The sequence below is a fragment of the Mauremys reevesii genome, linkage group 10, assembly GCF_016161935.1.
Source record: "Mauremys reevesii isolate NIE-2019 linkage group 10, ASM1616193v1, whole genome shotgun sequence".
NCBI lineage: Eukaryota > Metazoa > Chordata > Testudines > Geoemydidae > Mauremys > Mauremys reevesii.
In genome coordinates this window covers 19,815,686-19,839,373 of record NC_052632.1, presented here as the reverse complement: position 1 = coordinate 19,839,373, position 23,688 = coordinate 19,815,686, and the positions used below count along the sequence as shown (strand labels likewise).

General features: G+C 41.2%; 1 protein-coding gene across 9 annotated transcripts in view; it reads right to left on the bottom strand.

Moving 5' to 3' along the window:
• FBN1 (fibrillin 1) overlaps positions 1–23,688 on the bottom strand; it is a 227,738-nt gene that overhangs the window by 176,837 nt on the left and 27,213 nt on the right. For all 9 annotated transcript variants that reach the window (XM_039490873.1, XM_039490872.1, XM_039490876.1 and 6 more), the window contains 4 exons: positions 12,305–12,387; positions 10,909–11,007; positions 4,778–4,873; positions 2,641–2,736 (listed from right to left, as the gene is read on the bottom strand). In XM_039490873.1, coding sequence (XP_039346807.1) covers positions 2,641–2,736; positions 4,778–4,873; positions 10,909–11,007; positions 12,305–12,387 — 374 coding nt within the window. The remainder of the gene's footprint in view (positions 1–2,640; positions 2,737–4,777; positions 4,874–10,908; positions 11,008–12,304; positions 12,388–23,688) is intronic.

The window sequence follows — 23,688 nt, the reverse complement described above, 5'->3', positions numbered from 1 at the left end:
TAATGGTTTGCAAGCTGTTGCTGCTAGACACACATTTGAGCAGCCTACCACTGCTCTAACATGTGCTGGGAATCAAACTGGCCCCTGGCAGCCCCAGAAGCAGAGGGCATAAGGATGGCATACAGCCACCATTGTTCTCTCCCCCCTCATATCCTGGCACCAGGCAGAGCCTCATCAGATCCAAAGCTTGATCCCAAAGGCTGCAGTAACAGGCTCTGTCTGCAAGGCTGTATGAATAGTCCCTGTCCAGTAACCTTCAGTACTTCTGAGTACAATGCAAACACTAAGATAATTTTATTTCCTTCAGATTTAGAAATCTTTAATCTCAGATCCTTTAGCACTTTTTGATTCCTCACACTCCTCCCCACTTCACAGACTTGAATGGCACCTTTAATCTGCATACCATCCCCACATGACGTACAGGGCAAATTTATCAAAGTCATTGCAGGAACTGCCCATTGCAAAAGCACAAATCAGGACCCGTGCAAACCCTACTTGTGCACATGAAATTTGAAAATATAGACCACAGTGGTAATGGTCAAATTCAGAGGTGGTAAGTAAGATGCTGTGGGTTATATGTCAATAATTAGGTCAACATGGTTGTACAGCCATCTATGGAGTTTACAGTGGCACATAATTAATACGCTAAGGAACTGGAAGAAGGCATAAGAAAGAGTAAGAGTAAGAAGGCACTCCTTTAGCCTACATATTCATATATCTTCCAGCTGTTAGTTGCTTTTCCTGCTACACTTGTGTCTTATAACCTTTTGGCCATGTGCACCAACTCAGTGCACCAACACTCAGTGGGTCAAATTCAGATTTGATATGCAATGGGATTCAAGTTACACCTCTAAGCTTGTGTAGAATTTATGCTCATGTGGTGTACATGCAGAGGGCACCATGGAAAAATGCAAGATGCATACACTTCAGACTCCCCACAGAATCTGACACGATAGCTTCTTACATATCAGTATCATTCTCCCTAAAAAATCTCCAGAAATCACCAGTTTAAAATATTGATGGCAAAAAAAACAGAGGATTTGTATGGTGCACCCATACAGTTTGCAGAAATATTTCACCAGAAGCTTTGATCGTAAGAGCAAAACCATACTCAAGTGAACTGTACGCAAGACTTTTCTTAATGCCAATTGTAGGAGTTCTTTCTGCCCTAAGCAAAGTAGGAAATGCCTACTACTTCCCACCTCGTAACCAAAGACAGAACAAACAGTCATATATTTTGCTGCCTCTAATATATGGCCGCTTTAGCCTTTAGGTAACCACCTATTCTGCCTGTATAGGAGAGCCAGCCACAATTAAGGGCCTGAAGGTACAAAAATCCAGAACACCCACTGAAGTCTAGGGGAGTTTTGGATGATCAATACCTCTCAGGGTCAGGCCCAAAATGAGCTCTGTAATATCTACAATGCATGTTTCTTTAATATTATTGAGCATATACTAAATTCTAACTTATGGATGATCTAGATGAATTTTCAAAAGCAGCAGATTAATAGACCATTTTATCAAATTTAAACAAAGGTTATTTTCAAGACTACAAAGAGTTCAACATGAGGATTACAGTAAAACAATGATGCCTGGCCTCTGTCCCCAGTGAGCCATTAAACTGATTTAATTTCCTTGAAACAACCCAGTATAGCAGATAAGGCAGTTGGTATGGCTGTGTTTTCCTCTGGAAACAGCTGTGCTTGTTGCTATGGATACGCTTAAGCAAAAAGTTTCAAATCAGTAACAACAAATTCATACAAGATGTAAAGAACTGAGTAAACCATGCCAAAAAAACCCAAAAAGAGTCAGGATGCAGCTTATCATCATTAATTAAATGCATCAATCTGACTGATATGAAAACAACAGAGCTATTCTCATAATTTAAACGCAGAGCTGACGGCTTACGTAAAAATGTGTCTTGATGCTTTTGTTTGACAGCTTTTGGATCTAAGTGTTTTCATGAGCATCACAAATGGAACAAAACATATGCCTTAATCAATTTCATATGTCTTTCATTCTGGGTCCTGTTTTTAAATCAAACTTAGATATTTCTGTAACTAACATTGAATATTTATTTTCAGTCTAAAAGTTAAAATAAGACTCATTCAGTTGTGGGGGGGAAATGTGACATCTCTACATCCCCTGAAACAGTAATTAAATGGGGAGTTTTGCAACAGAAAAATAAAATGAGACTTGCAAAAAATCTATCATCGGGCTGCACAAGGACTATAGGACCATCCATCAATCAAGTACATGGAATGGAAAGTTAAGAAAATAGGAGACTGAATTGTTAGTCCTATATAGACAATAGGTATTCTATCCATCAATAGATCAGCCATCCTCAGAGATTACATCCACAAGAGTTAAGCTAGTCTTACTCCATAACTTTGCATGAATGCATATAAAACCTTCACAATTCTCTCAGACTGCAGTTTTGCTTTCAATGAAGAATGTGCATGCTATTCTTCAAGAAGAATCTTATTTATATTAATCATTCACGGTCAATAATAAAAGTCTACAGTCTAAGTTGTGTCACATCATCAGTATTTTCAATTTACAATTATAATAAATAACCATTAAACCAGTTTCAGTAGAATGCTAACATATACACCAGCGCTCGTGATCTAGAGCACTTACCTCTTTCACACTGAGGTCCAGTGAAGCCATATGTACAAGCACATCGGTTTGGAGCCACACATCTCCCTCCATTAAGGCACCCATTTTCACAGACAGCTGCAAGAGAAGGGGAGAAAAAAAATAATCTTAATTGACATACTTTCATAATAGATGTAGTTTTACCAGCTTCAGGAAAAATGGTGAAGACTGGGGAGGTAATGAGACTGGATATTTTAATTTAGTTTAGATTCATTGAAAAATAGATCCTGTCTTTTTAAGTCTATTTTTCAGTTTTTACACAACTTCACAGCCTTAATTGAGTGAAGAACATTAATTTTTCCAAGGGCATATATTGCAAACACCTTAAAAATCAGAATCTTTCTGGGCTTCTGGTGTTTCCCTGTATGGTACAATCTGATTGCACTAGTTTCAAACATCCCTTTACATTTCCCATTAATCTAAGTAACGTTTAATTACTAGAGAGTAAACAGATTAGGACTGGGAAAACACATTATCTCCAAATCCTCCAAGTTCTATCCATGCCTTTGTACAGTCCAGGAATAAATTAACAGACTGATTTGTTCACTCAGACCTATCAGAAATATGATTAAATGTCCCAGGCTTTCTTGTCGACAGCCAGTAAATCATGGTATCAGACAGGATAGTCAAAAAAGATATCAGCTATTCATGTTTCATTGTTTGGATCCAAAAAGAGGTACACCAGGTCTTGCAGCCTCATATGACATGTCATGAGATACAGAACTCACTTCTCCTGACATGAAAGTCCAAAAGCATAGTTCCAGTTGTCAAAAGATAATCAGTAAATGTAATATTCACATGAAACATACCTACTGGATTTTACATACAATTTGTTTTCACAGTACCAATTGAAAAGGCAACTGATCACTTTCCAAATGGAGCAGACCCACAGTTTCTGCTCTCCGATGTGACTCTGTTTAAGCAATATCTGTCTTAGTAATCCTGCCTCTACTTAAGGAAACATCTATAACACATTTTGCAAGATCGTCCTCCCTTACCTACTTGCTATTTCACATCCAAACCACACACATTGATTCCACCTCCTCATTCATAACAAAGTTCTCCCTCTCCTTCAAATTCCTATAGTGAAATCCTGGCACCACTAAAGGCAGTGGGAGAGTTTTGCCATTGCCATCAATGGGTCGGGGTTTCATCCCTAGTTCTTACCCAAGGAAGAAATGTTTTTTGTCTGTATTTAAATACATTTTCTTTGTAGGACTAATAGCTCACTGGATAGCAACATGACAGCACTGGGTTCAAGAGTTATCTCTGAGTTTATTAGAACTGTTGCAGCCCTGATGGGAAAGACACAATTAGCATCAGCCTTTGGTACTCTTTAAACAGTGGAGTCTGAAATGCTCGTGGAGACTCTCCCATGACTGCAATGTTCCTGGTTGTTACAGAGGAGAAGAGGTGGGTTTATACAGGATCTAGCAAATATCCTATCTGAAAGAGGCAAAGGACTCTTGTCATACATTACAGAGATCTCACATGCCTAGATCAACTATATGCTTCTTTAACAGAGCTGTACTTACGTTAAAGGCATTACCAGCTATTTGTACTGCCTAGTTAGTATAGCTCCAGTCTGAACACGACAGCTAAGAATAGATGTAATTCAATGCAAAATATGTTGGTCAAGGAGAGTAACTATTTCAAGCAACCTTAACTAATGCCAAAATTAACAATCTGGTTATCCGGTACACTACATAATTCTATATTTAAAAATCCTCACATTACATAAAGTTATTGCATTAAAAAAAACCTTGAGAAACTCTACTGTATAGAAACCGAATCCCCTGATAATACTGAAATTTAGGGCCTATTGCTGCAATGTGTAAACCCATGGAGGCCAATGTGAATTTTGCTAGCCTAAGAATTACAGGATCAGGTTATACCCAATTATTATGAGTTTACTTGATGTTTATTTTAATAGTTCTGATCAGAAAGATTTCCCTTGGCACTTAATTCAAAACGTCACGTGTGTTCCTGTAAAATTCCACTGTAGTCCACCAAGAGCGAGTCCAGTGTTAGCTTAGAGTTAGATTTGAATTGTGACTGATCTGTGTGTCTCAATATTGTGTATCTTTACAGTCTACATACATAAATATTGGTTACTTACGCTGTCCACAATGTGTTCCTGTGTATCCTTTCTGGCAGAGACAATGGTCATCACTGCAGCTACCTCCATTCATACACCTGATGTTACAGTGTTGTACTTGAAAGAAAAATAATAATTTTTCACAAGTTAGCAAAATAGTCAGGAATAGCCAAATGGCTCAGTGATTATTTTAGGGCTTCATTCTGTGAAAAGCTGAGCATCAAGAGAGTCATTAGAAATAGAGGGTGCTTAGCATCCTTTAGGATTAGGTCTTTGGTATGTAGAAAGTGGAAGAGAAAACAAAATTAAGTTTCAGTATTAAGGGACTCAAAACACTGCCAGAAACAAAAGAGGGTAGAACCTCCAGCTCCTATACATTGAACTAACTAGAATTTCACACACAAGTGAGGGCTACAGGATACAGCTCCGGTTTACAGTGGTGAAACTAAGCCAGCAGAAAAGGGAAAGCAAAGATGTTGGCAGACACTACCAGGCGGTAGTACCAGCGTTTAGCATCAGCACAATGGAGGAATAGGCTCATGTGGGGAGCCAGCAAGACCCCTGCTCCTGTTAACACATGCAGATCAGGAAGGGGAGCTGCAACATTAGGACCTCTAGTGGGAGAAGGTGGAACTGCACTGAAAATTCTCTGACCTGTCTATGTGGGGTCTTTACATCACCAGACAAAGGTGCTGATGTGCCAGGGAGTGTGGAGGAGAAGTTTACGGCAGCAGTGCTCCCCCAGGCCAGAGAAAGGGGAAGCGCTTCCACATCTTTTAGCAAAGGAAGGGTAGCTGTATTTCATGCTCCCCCATACTTAAGCATTTGCCATTTACGAATGGTTAACATGCAATCTACCTCTTACGCCAATAAAGCTGAAAAGCCTGCACTGCACTTTTCTGATAATAAGGACAAATATGTTATTCAACGAAGACGTCAGGAACCACTTAAATATCAGGCACTTCATTTGTATGGGAGCGGAGAGGCCTCATGATTTAATTCTCACAGCTCCCAATGTCTGATAGATTCCAATTGAGGCAGACATTCTGAATATGTAGCCAGGAAATGTTTTCCTTCTTAACAGGAACCACATGAAAGACTCCTCCCAATATAGGATTACTCTCAGATTAAGGTTTTGGTAGACTGGCACAGAGCACAGGATACCTACTACGCTGTCTGAAATGCTCAGAAGGACTGAGGAAAAGAGACTGCACAAGCAACCACTGCATGTTACTGACAGATGGCAAACCACCACTGAAAGTTTGCTGCAGCCAAAGCTCTTTAGATCCCTTGGCAATTTAAATCCACAAAGATGCAAGTGAGGTGGTTGTTGGGTTTTTGTTGTTTTTAAGGAGAAATAATAATTGTAGCATTTGTTGCCACAGGTACATCTACCACTCTATAATATATCCACCAATATAAACACACATTGTTAATGTTTAAATTGTCTGAGGTTAAAACTAGAACTTATATTTCCCATGTTTCTAATAGGTGTGATACATCTTTGCTTTTCTGTGGAAGTACTTTAGGCAACAAAAATTGTAATAACATTCCTCAACAAAAAGTGAAAATATCTGAAAATATTCAGAGTAAGTGTCTAAGTGAAAGTTTTTGGACAACATCCTAAGTAGGTCAGAAAAAGGTGTATAGTTACTTTAAAATGTGTAGTTCAACTTAGCTTTATACAATCTTAGAAAAACAGAGGGGATTAGAAAAAGCATAGGAAATGATATCATCTGTCAAGCAGGGTAGGAACTTAAAAACCACAAACTGATTTCAATTAGAGCAAGCCAAGCCAAAAGCTAATTTCCATTCCCACATGAGTACCAAAGCCATTTAAATACTTTGAACTACATCTGAGATAAAAAGGTTAACAGTAGCTTAACTACTAAGTTTTATATTATTTGTTCGAGCTGAAAGCAAAAGGATATTCCCCCATTTTGGGAAAAGGAATGGTTTTACATAGAATTCTGAAAAAAATAGTTTCCATCATTTGTCTCACTTCTCAAAGGCACTCTTCCAAAGTAAAATATTCCTCTCTACTTTTTAAAATACAATGATGGGAGTATGGTGGTACACACAGTCATCATTACTAAAATGGCCCATTCAAGTCGGTGAGCTGTCTCCTCTAGTACTATACAGCAGAACCAGTGACATACAACAGGGAATCTAAACATTGACTTTGGATCCTCTTTTGATGATGTTTGGAAACACCAGTAAGAAACCATACTGAACATTCTAAAGTATCAGAATGTATAGAAACACATGCACAGACTGGCCAGGGTTTGGGTCTATGATTGAAATTCTGAAAACCAGCATACTAATAAAGAGCCAGACACTCCCCTTGGTTACACCAGCAATTTCCTCTTATTCAGCTGTGTTATTCTAGCTGGGAGAAAAGAATCTGGCCCAAAAATTGCAGATCAATTACGGCACTAGCAAAAAAAATACAGGAATTACATGGGACTGGTCAGCTAATACACATGGCTTTGCCATGTCTTAGATTGCACAGGAGATGGTTAAAAAACCCAAAATAGTTGTTCTTTCAGGCCCAATCCTGAACAAAAAAAAAATCAATCAATCAATATTCACCCAGAGTTGCCATTGACTTCAAACAGGAGTAGCTGCAGGAAAAGGGCCTTATAAATCTACCGATTGCACTGACAATTAAACACTCAAAACTATGTGTAAGTAATATTAAAGCTGCTACGCAAATGGAAAAAATGGGCAGCACATTCAAAAGTAACAAATCCTGAAGTTCTATCTAAATTTTCAGTGACTATGAGTAAGAACTTCAAGATTTGGCTTCACACTGAGTTTCCACAGCATATCATCACACCAGTATAGCTCACAACACATTCAAAAGATGATCAAGCAGTAACAAGGTAACACGCATTGTCCAGTCAATGACTCCAAGCAGGGAAACACAAGGGTCTTCAGTTCTGATGTTAAGGGCAAAAGCAGCAGTAATATCATTTTGTAGGATCAAGCACAGGAGTATCAGAGAAAATATTAGTGGCTATTTTTATTGTATTCTGAGACAAGAAAGAACATTTCCACTCTAGCCCAGGTATTATATAGAAGAGTTCCAGCCAGCAGCTGTAAATGTGAAATGAGATCTTCATGGCAACCCAAATGCAGAAGAAATGCACATCCCAAGCATGCTTTTTTTGCGGTGTGGCTGACTCAGAAGACCAGAGTTAGGCAGTGGACACTAAGCCATGGAATTATAACCACTGATCATGAGAGAAGGTGCACTCTGCCTCACTGCATATTATACAGACATGGCAGGAAAGTTGTGATGTCCCCAAAAGTCTTGGAAACATTCAAAACTTAAAATGATATAGCTTCTTCCTGATGGCAGCAAAAAGAAGAAAGACATGAGCTTTGGGAGGTTCTGTTTGGTTTAGTTTCCATTTACAGAAAGGTGACCTAATCAAATCCCATTGGGTGATATCACTGACTTCGGAATCCCCCATCCCAACTCAACAAATAACTCCTGAGGAGATGTTCCAAGAGGGAGGAACCAGGCAGGTCAATATCTTAAAATATCAAAGAAAAGCCTTTGCTTGTTGGCTTGCTTGACTGCAATGACTGCTGCCATTAGCTACTGGCCACAGGACATAAATGCTACTATGACTGACCAAGAAGCCAGTGTTTTCTACGTCCTCCTAGCTAGCCACCAAGGGGCAGGAGTCCAGCAGCATGAAACACTGGAGATTTGACATTTACAAGGAAGTAATCTCTAATCAGCCAGCAAGGCTGTTGAGATTAAAACATCTAAGCCAAGAAAACCACCATCTAATCTTTTCAACCATGTACCAGCTCCCTAAAGCTGAATGAAACCAAAAAAAGAATTGGGACAACCCAACCATCCTGCATAAATAGCAACTTTTTTGGTTTGGTTTTCTTTTCCAATCTTCTTAGCAGAGTAATTATTTGGGCAGGCTGCCTTAACTGGCACCAGAACTATAAGTCTCAACATTAACTTCAGCTTGGGAGCTCCCTGTATCAGCTATGTGACTGGGACATGAATGTATCCACTGGCACTGAGATTGAGAATGCCTTGCTATTTGAGGGGCTGATAAACAAGACTGCCGCCTTCCCAAATTTTATGTAGAGCTTACAGGGAACTGTTGGTTTATTTGATATGATTCAATCAACACGATAATTAGATTAATTTGATGATTTGATATTAACCTACTTACTTTAAATTTGATTTGTTTGTATTTATTTTATGCTTTTGCGTAGTTTAGTTCAATTAATTAAATTTATACATGTGGAAATCTGGGCGGTTCACACATCTTCCACAGACATCAAACCTGACCTGAAGAGTCCTGAGGTAAATAAGAGTAGCAACTCTATGACCCACCAAATGGTGATCCATAGGACTGCTCTACAGTCCTCCCATAAAAGGGTCCAAACACTGTTAGCTTTTGAAGGAAAGTTGACTTCTGTAAATACCTTTTCCTTCAATAAGCAACTTAGGTTCCAGAACCTTTGAGGGCCCAGGGTTGCAGGATGCCAACTGATCAACATCAAGACTGATCAATTCCCCATACTGTACACCCCCCTCCTGCGCCCCACAGGCTGTATTATGGATGGAACAGCCATCTTAACTTTGAATTTTCACTCCTCCTTAGGTCTGTCACAAACTTAAATATTGTTGAATCAAACTCATGTTGTGTTCAAAAAAATGTCTTTACCCATGTTAATAACGGCACTTTAAGGGTCGCTAGCTTGTGCATTCATTACTTAGGTTGGTGAGTACTGACTCATACAAGATGTCTCACTGAAGTCAACAAGACCACTCATATGAGTGAGTACTCGCCAGTGGTAAGGTTTGCACTATCCAACCCTACACTGTGAGAAGTCAATGTTTAAAATACAACATGCTTGCCACTGCATGCTACCTTTTGCATGTCTCTCAGATGGGACAGTGAAAAACAATGACGTTTGTTTCACTGTTCTTTATATGGTTTAGTTTCAGGTTCTTAAGCTGCAGTATTGGCCATGTAATTTTTGAAACCCAATGATTACTGGTTTAAAAACAATTGTTTTAAATCAGAATTTATATTTATTTTTGTTAGCATCATTTGCAGAACATTTCCGTTTGTCTTTGGTTTTATAAAAGCTTCTTTTGACAACATTTTAATTTGGAGCCAGATTTAAGTTGATAATAACCCTTTACTGTTAAACAGGTTTTTTAATGTCACATTTCCTTTCTTTCTTAATGGCAGCTCTAAGCTATTGTGGTCTATTGTGTACATATATATTCATGGAATCTGTCTATGATGCCAACTGTGCTAACCATTCACACAAAGTCTACCTTCTGAAGTCCTTGTGTGCTTGAAGTGCTTGGTGATAAAAATTACTACATAAAAGCTCACCTAGGTAGTAGACTGTGTTCTAATTAACATAACTCAGTCACTTTTTATTGTAAACACTGGTTTGTTTTACTGATTAAAAAAAGTGTGACCTTCAAAAGTGTGCCTAAAACTACTGTACCATTTATTTAAGTCCCGAGTGATTTTTTTTAACACGAGCTGCATGTTAAGTTAAAAAGTGTTAGTTGTTTCTAGTGTATATAGGAAATCCACAATGTTAAAATAGCCAAAATCTAAGTACAATACAAGGGAAAAATTGTCAGGACTGATTAAAAACATCAATTAGTATAATACCCTAAGATATAACAGGAAATGGCCAAATTCTGTTTTCGGTTACACCTGGTTAATCCCTTTGAAATCAGTAGGATTACCCAGGTAAATAGGAACAAAATCTGGCCCTGCCACACCCCATATGACTTCACTGGGAATTTGGCTCACTGTCTGCAATGACATGTCTATCATGATGCACTTTGTGCTGTCAATGTGTGCAAGTCTAGTGTCTAGTAGAGAAGAGGAATTTTCCAGAAAGTAAAAAATGCTGGAAATGAGAGTACTGGCAAGCTAATTTGGTTTTAATTTGGCAAAAAGGAGCATCTCCCATAGCTAGCTTCTGAGTCATTCTTCAGTTTTCATCACAGGGGACTAGGCCTTCTTTGCTGTGGTAAGCAGGTCTAGTGACTCAGAGGTTAGTTGTCTGAAACATTATTGACTGCTGATAGCTTGACAGACTGCAAACAGGAACGGAAAGTACAGCAGAATACTTACTTGACTTTGAACCACAGGAAGGTGCTATCTGGCCATTTGGGCATGTGCACATGTTTGGTCTTGAACAAAATCCATCCCCACAGGAATGTCTGCAAATTGCTATAAATAAAATAAAAAAGGTTTTAAAATATGTTTAAAAAAACCCCAAAAGGCATCTGATTCACAACACAAATAGAGTATAATTACTAAAATATCTACAGAGACAAGGTGGGTGAGGTAATATCATTAATCGGACCAACCTAGACACCCATAACCCGCAGAGAAGCATGCAGGTCACACCCTGCGTGTCTCGTGTGCTGTACATCCCTGGATCAGATTCTAACTCCAGCAGCCTGCCTATGGCACGAGAAGCCTACCCTGGCTTCTGCCCTCTTGGGGTCACCCTGAAAATAGTAACCAAACACACTCCCAGTCCCAATTTTCACCAAAACCATCTGTCCTGAAGTGTCCAGCCCTCTCCTTATGCAATAGATGATATTCTCTCACTCACCTTCTCTCTCTAATATCCTAGGACCAACACAGCTGCAATAACACTGCAAACAAAATCTCTGCACACAGAAAGAAGATTCTGCGTGTGGAAATGGAGAGCAAAGGGGGCCCATCCCATTATTTGTAGCAGACGGGCCAGACTCATGCTCCCTGAGAACAAGGCATGGTCAGGCATTAGGACCACCTGTAGTACTAGATGCCCAAAAGGGGACACGCCTTAGGAGGCATGTGACCATGGTGTTGCCTACTATACCACTAGTGAAGGATGGTGCTGATGGGAGTGCAGGCCTGTACCTTTCATCTAGCACCAGAGATGTACACTGCAATGTGTTGTCACCTCAGATATTATTCTCCCTGTCTGTGTCATCCACAATCAAAACACCTCTGACAGCTGTTGCTAGTATGGTACGCCTTTACACAAACACACACATACAGATATCTATAGTTGCAGATATATTTTATAACCCCTACGTATATTTCAGGACTAAAGTATAAAGAGGTCCAGCACTTGCATGTAGCATAAGTTCCTTCGCCATATGGTGTTGCCTCCCTCCTAGATTATGAAAAAGCTTTCTTGTTTAAATGGGGAAACAAAGGAACAGATCCCACGGCTCCTAACTCCTGAAGAGCCCGAACATCGCTTGGCTCAGGGGATTTACCACAGACTCAAGAGGAACATATCTGTGGGACCCCCTTGTCCAAATATAGTCAACACATCAACTATATACATGCTGTACTGTAGCTCAGAGGGGTTTTTATATACGTTAAAACAGTAAATAAATGTAGTATGGCAGGTACTGAACTGATACCAGCAATAAATTCAGCTCTGCACAGTCAAGACAAACACGCACACAATGCAATGAGAAAAGAGAAATCTTGGCCACAATGTTCAATGACAGTAACTTACGGACTATGCATTGATTTCCACCAGGTAGCGTTTTCCATCCAGGGCAACAGTAGGCATTGTAACGTGATCCACACACATTGGGTCTAGAAGAAAAATTGGTTCTGGTTTTTCTCCAAAATACATTTTAATAACCAAGATTTGAAAACGTCAAAAATAAAAGCAGTGCACTACACATTCTGGGAATCGGCTCTCAGCATCAATGTAGCTAGTGGTCTATTCATATTTAACAGGAAGTATTTATACTAGTTATTGGCTTTAGTCATGCCTACCCTCTTGTGTTGCCAAAAATTACATTGCAAAAATGTGAAATTAATTAATATAATTAAAACTACTCAAAGCAAAAGAAAAAATGTAACAGAGATCTGATAATTCAGATGCTACTGGGTATTTATGTGGACACTGTTAATTTAACTTAGTAAACAGAACATATACAGGGTTCAATCCTGCATTCCTCATGCCAGCAAAACTCCCACTGAAATAAGAATAACTCAGAATAACTCCCGAGACCTTGCAGCTTCATGTACTTTTCAATGTCCTTACTGAGCTCTAAAATGCTATACTACTCCTATTTTGAGCAGAATAACAGGAATGCAAACTATTACATTAGCCAAATTAAAAAGCCAATATATGTAAATATTTATTTAGCAAAAATGTGTTGTTAGCAAAAAAAAATTAAAATGTGTGTGGTTCTAGTGAGCTGAAATGCCTGTGAATTAAATACTAAGGCACCTGGTATACTCAGAACCTATTATTGCTACTCACTTCTTAGATATAGGATCCACTGGGGCCAATCCTTCAAACTCATACTTCCCAGCAGTAATACCTTTTAAGTGAGTGGTAGATAAGTTTTGCAGTAGAGGTTTGCAGGACTGGGCTCTGCAGTGTCATATTTCTAACAGTCAGTGAAAATACACAAGTTGAAACCACCATTCTGTGCCTCTCTAGGTTCAAATCTTGCTTGTTTTACTCCCGTGAGTAGTCCTACTCAATGGAACTACTCTTGTAAGGAAGACTAATAGAATATAGCTCCAAATGCAAGAAAATAGATCTTCCTACTTTTTTACATATCATAACTGTACTAGGGGCCAGATCCTACAACCTTCCTCAGGCAACACAACTTGAGTAAAGTACGCCAAAATCTAGACCTTGGTAAATATGGATTCCTTAGCATACACTCTGATTTACAGAGACAGATTAAATGCTTGTTTTTCTTTTTAGGACATTGTCTGACCCTTTTTAGATTTAACTATTACAATGTGTAAGTAAACAGCTGCCCCGCATGGTGAGCCAACTCAAGCACGGATTTCCAAAATTCCTTGATATTTATAAGCATTTATTTGTGTGTATGTCCCAAATTACTGCCTTATATTTATCTACTAATATGCATTATTAATAGAATCTTAAGTACACCTCTACCCCGATATAACACGACCCAATATAACATGAATTCGGATATAACACGGTAAAGCAGCGCTCCAGGGGGTCGGGGCTGCGCACTCCAGCGGATCAAATCGAGTTCGATATAACACGGTTTCACCTATAATGCAGGAAGATTTTTTGGCTCCTGAGGGCAGCGTTATATCGAGGTAGAGGTGTATTGTTATTTCACCAACTTCAACGGCATCACTCTGGTGATTAAGGACCTGATCCAAAGCCCAGTGGCGTCTATGGCAACACTCATCAACTTTACTAGGTTTGGGGTCAATGGCTCCGTGCTTAGCAAGGTAAGTATGGGCTGTATAATTGGGCCCCATTTCTCAGAACATCACACTACTCTGTTCTCTAACTGCTTTTACAAGTTTTAAAACGCCTCATTCATATATTTTCAACATATTCAATTGTAATTGTTTCAGCTGCATCCCCCAGGGCTACAACCATGTCACTTTCTAGGAGTTCCCTAGACAGTACAAAACTGCTCCAGTATCTCATGCCAAATCAAGACTGGGAACCAGGAAAGTGAGATTTCCTTTCACCTTCTCCTGTCTGAAGAAATAATGGAACTTATTAATACAGACTGGCTGGCGTTGTTGGTACCTGTTGCAGCTGGAAACATAAACTGACAGTATCCAGTTTTGGTTGGTGATAACCTCTAAGCATAAGGCCACAAGACAACAGTTAGACACTGGGCCAAATTTTGGTCTCAGTTACACCAATTAGAGCAGTGTAAATCCACAGTAAGTAGATGGTCTTGTGGTTAAGACACAGGTTAAGAATCAGGAATAGAGCTAGACAGAAACTGGAGCTCCTCCTGTTCCATGGGAAATTGTGAAATTTAAAATTTAATTAATTAAAAATAATTTCAAAATGGGACCTGGCGAGCTGACTGCCCTGGAGCCAATGACACGAGAAGCCTTAGGAACCCTAACAGAAGCAGCCGGGGCCTGGCTTTTTGAAGCCTGCTTGGCAAGCAGGATCCTGTTGGAAACCACCTGGTTTCCACTGGAATTTCATCAAACTTGGCATGTTCCTGCAGCATGTTTCAATTTCAACAAGTTTGCATTTTTTGACAGAAAAACGTAGTTTCTGACCAGCTCTAGTGAGGAGATCAGTGTTCAATTCTCAGCTCTGCCACAGATGTCCTGAGTAACACTACCCTGTGTGGATCAGTCTGTCTTATTTATGTAATGGGGATAAGGATTCTTGAGTTGTGAGCATAAAACTAATTAACATTATGAGATGCTCAGATACTACAGTAATAAATGCCATAGAATAAATACATTAATTGAATGAGATTAGAATCTAGTCTACTTTATCTTCTGTAACGTTGTGATAGTAATATATAGGTTGGACTAAATTAATCAAAGATTTAAGTGGACACAACTCCATTGATTGCAATCACTTATGTTCATGGCCAATTTTGGTCACTGCATCTAAATACATATATCAAGGCTTATAAAGTTATGTAAGTCTTGCTTTTCACCTGCTTATATCCATGTCAATAGTCTAGATATGCCAGTCATATTCTTCCCCTTCCTACCGTTCCCTCAGTACAACCAAATTTAAAGAGGGCAGCTGAATTACATAAACTTGGGATAATGAAACAAAATTATAACAAATGACTAACATTTATTTTGAAGGTAAATAAAAAATGTAAGAGGGACAAAAGCTCATATTTAAGTAATATTTTGTGATTAAAATATACATATATAAAAACAGATAAGGTATATAGTACAATAAACTGTTTGTTGGTCCACGGCAAGTTATGGAACGGAGCAAATTCACCAGGTTTCTTTTTTAAATATACTATATTTTAAGATCACTTTTATTATTGTCAACCAGTAAATTTTTTTGTTATAACACTGTCAACAAGGTCACATAGTCGGAGGCTATATAGAAACGCTAGCTTTGAACAAATACATGTTCAAAGAACAATTTTTTCTGTTAAAATGATTGGTTAGACACTAATGATGCATTATGAGGCACAATGCTAAGGAATATAACAATTTCTCTGACTGGCGTTACATGGAGAATGCATTTTTATTATAAGGTAACTTATAAGAACAAAATGGGTAAAACATTTATATGCCTCATAAGGTCTATGCACTACATACAGAATTTCTTTACTTTTGATTGAGATAGGTGTCTTTTTAAGAAGAAAGACGTTACCATATTCTTCTTCCAGCACTGGCCAACACCCAGTGTTCCAGGGAAAAGAAATCCTTTTAATGCAGCTAGCCAACGTAATGCTGTCTATAAGGGAAAACACATGCCAGACCTCAATGAGCAACCATGCTTATACACTGAAGCAGGTCATTCAATTACCCTTATTACAGCCTTATTTTCTACAGCTACAAGTGGTTCAAATAATAATAACCCAGCGTTCATCTTGGTGACCTCCTCCAGAAGTGACTTTCCCAACTCACAGATTCTACACTTCATAAAGAAATACATTCTAAACTCACCACCATTAATTTTCACAAAGCGTCCCCTTGTTCTTGGATCATGGAACAGTGTAAAAAGGAAGCACTGAGAAATTCTGCACTTACAAACCTAATGACTCTGACTACCTCTGTCAAGCCCCTCCCTCTCTCCTCTGCTTTGGAAACTAAACAATCCAAGTCTTTATTATACCTCACCATAACTGTCTATCCAGATATTTATAATGCACCCATCAGTCAATTTTCTAGCTTACCAGAGCTAGACACTGTTGTGTAGATGAGGGTGTACCACTGTAAATTTACGAAATTACTTCATCCTATTTTCTGGGGGGGGGCGGCATTTGGGGAGAGGGAAGAGGTTCCAAGTGAATTTAGTGCTGGAAAACGTGCCAGGACAGTCCTGGACCCTGCAGTCCTCTCTCCAGAGAAGGGGTCTGCAGCAAGTGGGCTGTGATCTACCGGTAGCTTATGAAGCCTTCTCAAGTAGCTTGCCAGCAGCTCTTCCCTCTCTCTCCATCCAGCAGCACTAGTGGAATTAGCAGATAGCTCTCTCTGCATCACCTCCTGCTGCCTCTATGGCAAAGGAAGGTACAATAGAAGGCAGAGGGAAGGGAGGGAGCAGCACACACATCTCATGGGTTGAAAGTGAAGATCTCCAGCAGCTGACCCCCTTCCCTCCCCAGGCCTGAGGCGGGGTGAAGTTCTCCTTGCCTCTGCCTCACTCCCCAGGCCTACGATCACATCCACCACAGATGGGAGGGGAGGTGTATCAATGGCAGCCCCCGCAGCCTGCAGGAGATTGAAGGGAGAGCTACAGCAGCTCCTCTCACCTCGCAGAGGGCACTGTGAAGTGGGGATAGAGTAGTGAAGGTCTCCTCTGCTGCTCATCCAGCTACCCTCCCTCACCACAGCCAACAGATGAAATGGAAGAGCAGCCAGGACACAGAGAGGCACTTAGATGTGGGCACAGCTGTGGGCTTCGACTGATATTCTGACCTGCTTGCATATTGAGCAAGCATGCATTGCTTCTTTTACGTGAATCCTCATTACCATCAAATCCTTCAATTCCTTGCTCTTCCCTATCAAACCTATCATTTGCCTCCTTGAGTTTCCCACCCAGCCCCCTAGCCCAGCTTCCTCTGCTCAAATTTCCCTCTTCTCCCTAGTCTGGGTCCTCCATAGATCTCCCCTCATGCTCTGGTTCCCCGCATCCCTCCTCGCTACATCCCCCAGCTTTCCTCTGCCTAGAGCATGGTCACCAACACGCCCATAGCATAGAAGCATGGCTAGAGTGACCCCTTACATCACTCTGCACTGCATTACCCTTTATACCTATATGAGTGCAGCAGGTTGGTGCTATGCTGTAGATATGATCTCTATAGCCAGAGCCCTCATCTAGGGAGGACTGCGTAGAATGCCTCTCCCACAAGGCTGCAATGTCTCCAATTGGGAGAATGAAGCCGCTGCTCAGAAACACAGCATTGAGAACAGAAAATCAAGAGTCTCCCAGACCAACTGGGAGATTGAACAGGTCTGGATGATGCAGGGGAAAGTCAGCCAGACAACCCACTAAAGTGCAAACGACTCAGCTGTACTCTGAAAAAGAAGCAGAAAATGCACCATTTTCATGACTTTATACACACAAAAGGAAGCTACTCTACTGCTTGTATTATACCTTACCCCCACCACCTGTCTAGCTCTTATCTTTCAGACTGTAAGCTTTTCAACGCAGAGACTGCATCTTCCTGTGTCTGTATTACACCTAGCACAGTCTGAGTACTACTCTTTTAAATATATATAATAAACTCTTATATTCCCACTCTGATTAATGTACAAAAGAAAAAAAAGCCAGCATGGGCAGCTCATACATCACCCCAAAGCTACTGTTGGCAAAGAGGGTGATTTGGACAGTCACCTTCGCCACACCTCATGAGAAACACGAAGACTATTCCAAAATCTTCAAATTCGGGGTCCTATTCTGCTACCCTTACTTCCACCTTCCCCCTCAAGTAGTCCCATCAAAGTCAATGCACCCACCTACCCAGCATAAGTAAGGATGGCAGAATCTGACTCAAAGAGAGCACATGCATTTTGAAAACTTAGATGACCATATGTTCAAAGTCTTAAAAAAGGGGGGGGGAGGGGCACGGAAAAGGCTGCATTTTTCAGAGTTACTTATATAGTCGCAAACATTAAAAAGCTTTCCCTGATCGCATGGTGATGAAAAAAGCCATGACTGAAGCCCACAGCTTTGTTCAAAGACTTCCAAAATAAACAAATTCTGTCTTCAATTAATAACATGCGGGTGAAAATGCAGTAGCTAGATGAGTTGAATTACTGTCAAAGGATGTTAGTCATCTCCTGGAAAACTGATAAATGTGTATGAATGTTGTTCTCTCTCTGTTTCCATTAACCGATACATGAGACTGACATGCTCAGCTGGTGATACTTCTGCGTCTGAAGCTTGAAGACAATAGCTTGAAGAAGGCTGTTTCTTTAATGGTATTGTTATTGAATGCAAGTAGTATGTATGTGGTTAGCAAGAAATGGAATACGCCCATCTAACACTGGACTTGAGGCTTCATTACTCCGCATCCTCAGCAGGCACTCTGTGAAGCAACAGACTCAACATGTCATGGGAGTAGTGGTAAATGTTGTAAACTGCATATAAGTCAGATGCCTTCAGCATCACCAATGCTGTCAGTTGTGTGTACAGATTAGGTACATTTCTATGAAAGATGCCTAGAGCACTGGATAGATACTTTTTTCCTTAAATAAAAATCTCACCCTAGAATTCTGGACAGTAACCGCCTACCGCACAACATTAACAACACCTGAGCTCATTACACTGGACTAATATAAAACTTAGAGATCTAAAGGGCAACAAAGTAGCTCAGTGAAAAGGCTGGAGAGGCCTGAACTAGAACATGGTAGGCAGCAGAGCAAGCCACAGTGCCCTGTCCACATATCTCAGCTGTGTTCAGACCTCTATGGGGGGCCTGATCCTTCAAGACCTCTGCTTCCCACTGACGTTATTTGGATATGAACGTTTGTCAACTAAAACTGGATTGAGACCACCAAATCTTCACTGAGTTATCCAGAATGGCTCCCACGTCTCGTTTCTCAGAGGATCAATGAATTTCAAGCCCCATCAGTAAATACGATAAATGGGTTATTTTTGCCAATATGCCCTTAAACTATGAAAACTTACCTCGCATTTTAGTTGTGTAGAATCAAAAAGGCCAGCAGGCCACAGGCACTTAAAGTCTGAAATGGCCTGATAGCAACTCATTCGTCTCTACCCTGGACACTGAACTCTTCATGGTTTAAACTGGTTTTAAAATATTTTTCCCCCTCACAGAAGAGGACAAAAACACTCTTGTTGTCTGGGGAAAATATATGGGTGGGTGGGAAGGTGTTTTGGAGGGAAAAGGAAATCATGGTCCACATTAAAATCCATCTGCCATCTCTTGCTGCTTAATCTTCCTGTTTCTGAAAGCCTTCTAGAATTTGTCATAATTGTTCCAAGCAGGCAAATGCTGACAATCATTCTTGCTTTTTGCAGCATATTTAGTACTGTGCACTCGCTGCAGCGATATGCACTCCTAACATGTGAAAGATGGAATCAAAGGATTTTTAATAAGAGATTTAGGTACGTATAAAAAGCAACCTCAGATCTCTGTGATGGTATCTGTGAGCACAATCCTGCTCCCACCTCTGAGAATTTGCCAGGATAGAGACACAGCAGAACTAGTCTAGAAAGAGAGGGTACAGGCAGTGGTGAGCCTGAGCCGGTTTGCGCGAACCGGTTGTTAAATTTTGAAGTGGTTTTAGAACCAGTTGTTAACCCGCTTCCCTGTGAGGAGGGGGTGCTGCGGCTTTGATGGGCTCCAGCCAACCCCTGCCACACCCCCATGCCCAAAGCCAGCCAGCTCCGCACCCCCCTGCCCTGCCTCCAGGCAACCCCACGCCCTGCCGACAGCCAACCCCACACATAGAATCATAGAATATTAGGGTTGGAAGGGACCTCAGGAGGTCATCTAGTCCAACCCCCTGCTCAAAGCAGGACCAATCCCCAGATTTTTACCCCAGTTCCCCAAATGGCCCCTCCAGGATTGAACTCACAACCCTGGGTTTAGCAGGCCAATGCTCAAACCACTGAGCTATCCCTCCCCCTCCACACACCTGCCTCCAGCCAGCCCAGCCCCACACCTCCTTGCCTTCAGCCAACCCCGCACCCCCTGCCCTGCCCGCAGCCAGCCCCGCAATCCCTGCCTCTAGCTAGCCCTGCCTCACGCCCCTGTCTGCAGCCAGCCCCATGTCCACTAGTGCCCTGCAGTTCCCAGGGCAGTAACCCTGCACACCTGCTTCAATGAGGGGGGCAGGGAGCAGCTGGGACCCACACATGTGCACACCCTAGGGTGACCAGACAGCAAGTGTGAAAAATCGGGACGGGGTGAGGGGTAATAGGAGCCTATATAAGAAAAAGACCCAAAAATCAAGACTGTCCCCCTATAAAATCGGGACATCTGGTCACCCTAGAACACCCCCAGGGAGTGGCGGGGACCCACACATGTGAAACAGAGCTCATTTCTAGTTCAGGTCCATTTTTTTAAAAAAAGAACTTTAGGTAGGGTTAACATACATCCATATTTTCCCAGACATATCAGGCTTTTTGGTTCTTAAATCGCTGTCCGGGAGGAATTTTTAAATTTTAAAAATTGTAAAAATTTCTCCCAGGAAAATACGGAAATATGGTAACCAGTGGACGTGGGGCTGGCTGTATTGGTACAAAAAATACATACTGTGGCATATCCCTTAAATCATAACTTTTTATAGGGAACCGGTTGTTAAGATTTTGGCAGCTCATCACTGGGTACAGGATTTGGGCCAATACATGGAGTCCTCCCGCCCTGCGTAGTAGGACCAAGTCTGGTTCTGTGGTGACTCCCTTCACCGCTGGATTGGGGTTGGATGGAGGTAAAGCAGTGGCAAGAGCTGATAGACACACTGCTATGCAGATTCACCAAGTATTGACCTCTGTGGAGGGGTGCAGCAGCAGAAAGGGCTTCAATAGCAACAAAAGAGCATTTCTCCTGTGAAGTGAGGGTTCCTTCACCCATCATCCCCACAGAACTACCTTAAATCAAAGCCTCAGACTTGGTGCACGTGCAAGGACCTGGGCACAGATATACAGTGCTGCTTATTCACAATTTTAACACAGATCTAGAAGAGAAGCAACAAATCAATGGCTCTGTAGCCGGTGCCACTCCAATCATGATTTTGCATGCACAACATATATGATGCACATACATAATCATGATACATTAGGCATTCATGAATCCTCCTTGTTCTTTTGTAGCATTATACCAATATTTTATTAATACTACCCTAGCATCAGCTTATTCTGATAGCCATGATTGTTCAGTGCCCCATCATCAATTAAGTCCTGTATAATATAGATCTGCTAGTTCTGCTCCATTCTGCAATGCCAGCTGTCTCTACCATACATCTTTGACCTGCCTCTTCTCTACAGTGTACAGCACTGTCCCACTGTTTTGTCTTCCTTTCATCAACCAATTCCTCCTTTGCCACTTCAGCTTCACCCTGAAATATCACCTGGGGGCGGCTGCCTGTTTTTTTCACAATGGAACTTGCTTACAGAGAATCTATTTGAGAATTCATAAGAGACAGGAAGATTCCATGAACCAGTGTAGCAGAGTCACTCCAATATCAAGCACCATCACCCAAGCACTGTGACTGCCAACTAGTGTGACAGGAGCTGGGGAAAGGGAAGAGTTTCCCTTATTGAGGCAGCAGCAGGACTGGGGAGAATTCGATTCCAAGGAAAGGTTGGTGGCATGTGCTCTACTTGCCCTTCCCAGGGGTTTTGACAGGGGAAGGCAGCTCTGAAATGTAGCCAGACTAGTGTAGGAGCCCCATGGTGAAGTCTGCCTGGGGTGGTGCTGAATGCTCACATCCCCCAGCTGCCCTGGCCATGACCCTTCACAGAAAGCACAGCTCATTACTGGGGAAGACACTGCCCATCTGTGCATGAGAGTCGCTGGCATTGCTGGGAGATGTACCACAGACAGACAATCTGCCAGGAGCCCTGCCATACACTAGTCAAAGCTGGCGTAACCCAGGGATGAATAAGCGTGGGTTTGGAATAAATTAGACAGAGCCTAGACAGAGTAGGCAGAGCAAGGCTGAGAGAGTAACAGAGAAAATTTGCTTGTCAGATAAAGACTGAACTGAAATGGAGAAAAAGCAGTTAGTTAAACTGTTCAAGGGGAAGGATGTTGTAATGATCAGATACAAGGTGAAATCTCTAATCTCTCTGCTCCCCATTCTCCCCTACCACAAAACATGCACCTGGACTCTTATTTTCAAGGAAAAGTTCATTGATGTTAAGAATGGTCTTTTCTTAACTCCTTAGCTCCAACAGCTGGCATCTGCTTCATGTAAAAAAGCAGCTTCCTGGTGCCAAAGGTAAAAATCAAACTAATACAAGTGGCCAGATTTTTAAAGGGGCCTCTGTCCAGTTTCCTCCTTTTTTTGAGCAAAGTTGGTGCCTGCAAACACTGCACCCAAAAGTAATAGCAGAAACAAAACTGACCACTTAAACACGGTACTTAATTATGAATGGAAATGAGGTCTTTGGCTAAAGTGTCCACATTAACGCATGCAGTTAAAAGTGCCTGGCCTTTACAAATTTGGCTCAGTGTTAAAGTACATCCAGTATGCCAGTAAATGCCACTGAAGAATTCTAAAGGTATGCAGAGTTGGCCTTATTATCCTGTTTAAAGCCATCTATAATCATATCATTACCTTTTACTGTAAAATGGCTTTGCGGACACTTGTGTGCGCCTATCCACATGCAGAGCTCCCCAGCTTCCTGCGGTGGGGCCCATTCATCAGCTTATGTAAATTGGGGTAGCCCCACCGACTGTTGACTTGGCCCTGAAGTTTTAGTCCAGACTTAACCTACTCCCTCAACTCCAACAAAACTGTGAAGCAGTGAATTGGAACTTTAAAAAATCATGCATTTCCATGACAGCTGATTTTCACACATCCCACTGATTATTAAACTAGTTTTGACAGTTATCATCCTCAAGCAAAATAAGGCATTTTTACCATTGTGCTTTGTCTGTCTAAGACCTTGGTCCACCTAAGATCCTGGGAGGAGGGGGAGAGAAGAGTGTGTTGAAAACTTATAGCAGCAGTGTAGAAGAGAAACCCATGAAAGCATTCAGGTCTCAGTACCAACAACCAGAGTGCTCAGGCATACTGCTTATTATCCCATAAAGAAGATATTAAGCATCTGTCCCATGTCACCAAAATCTTGTGCCATGTTTCATGCACATGTATGTGTGTAATACACAGGATCTCTTATGACTGTCTGATTTTCTTCCCCTGTAGCGTGAGAGTGTGGTGTGTCTGTGCCGTGCAGTGAGCTTAACATGATAATTACCCCTCACTCGCACAGGACAGTACTACTGTCCC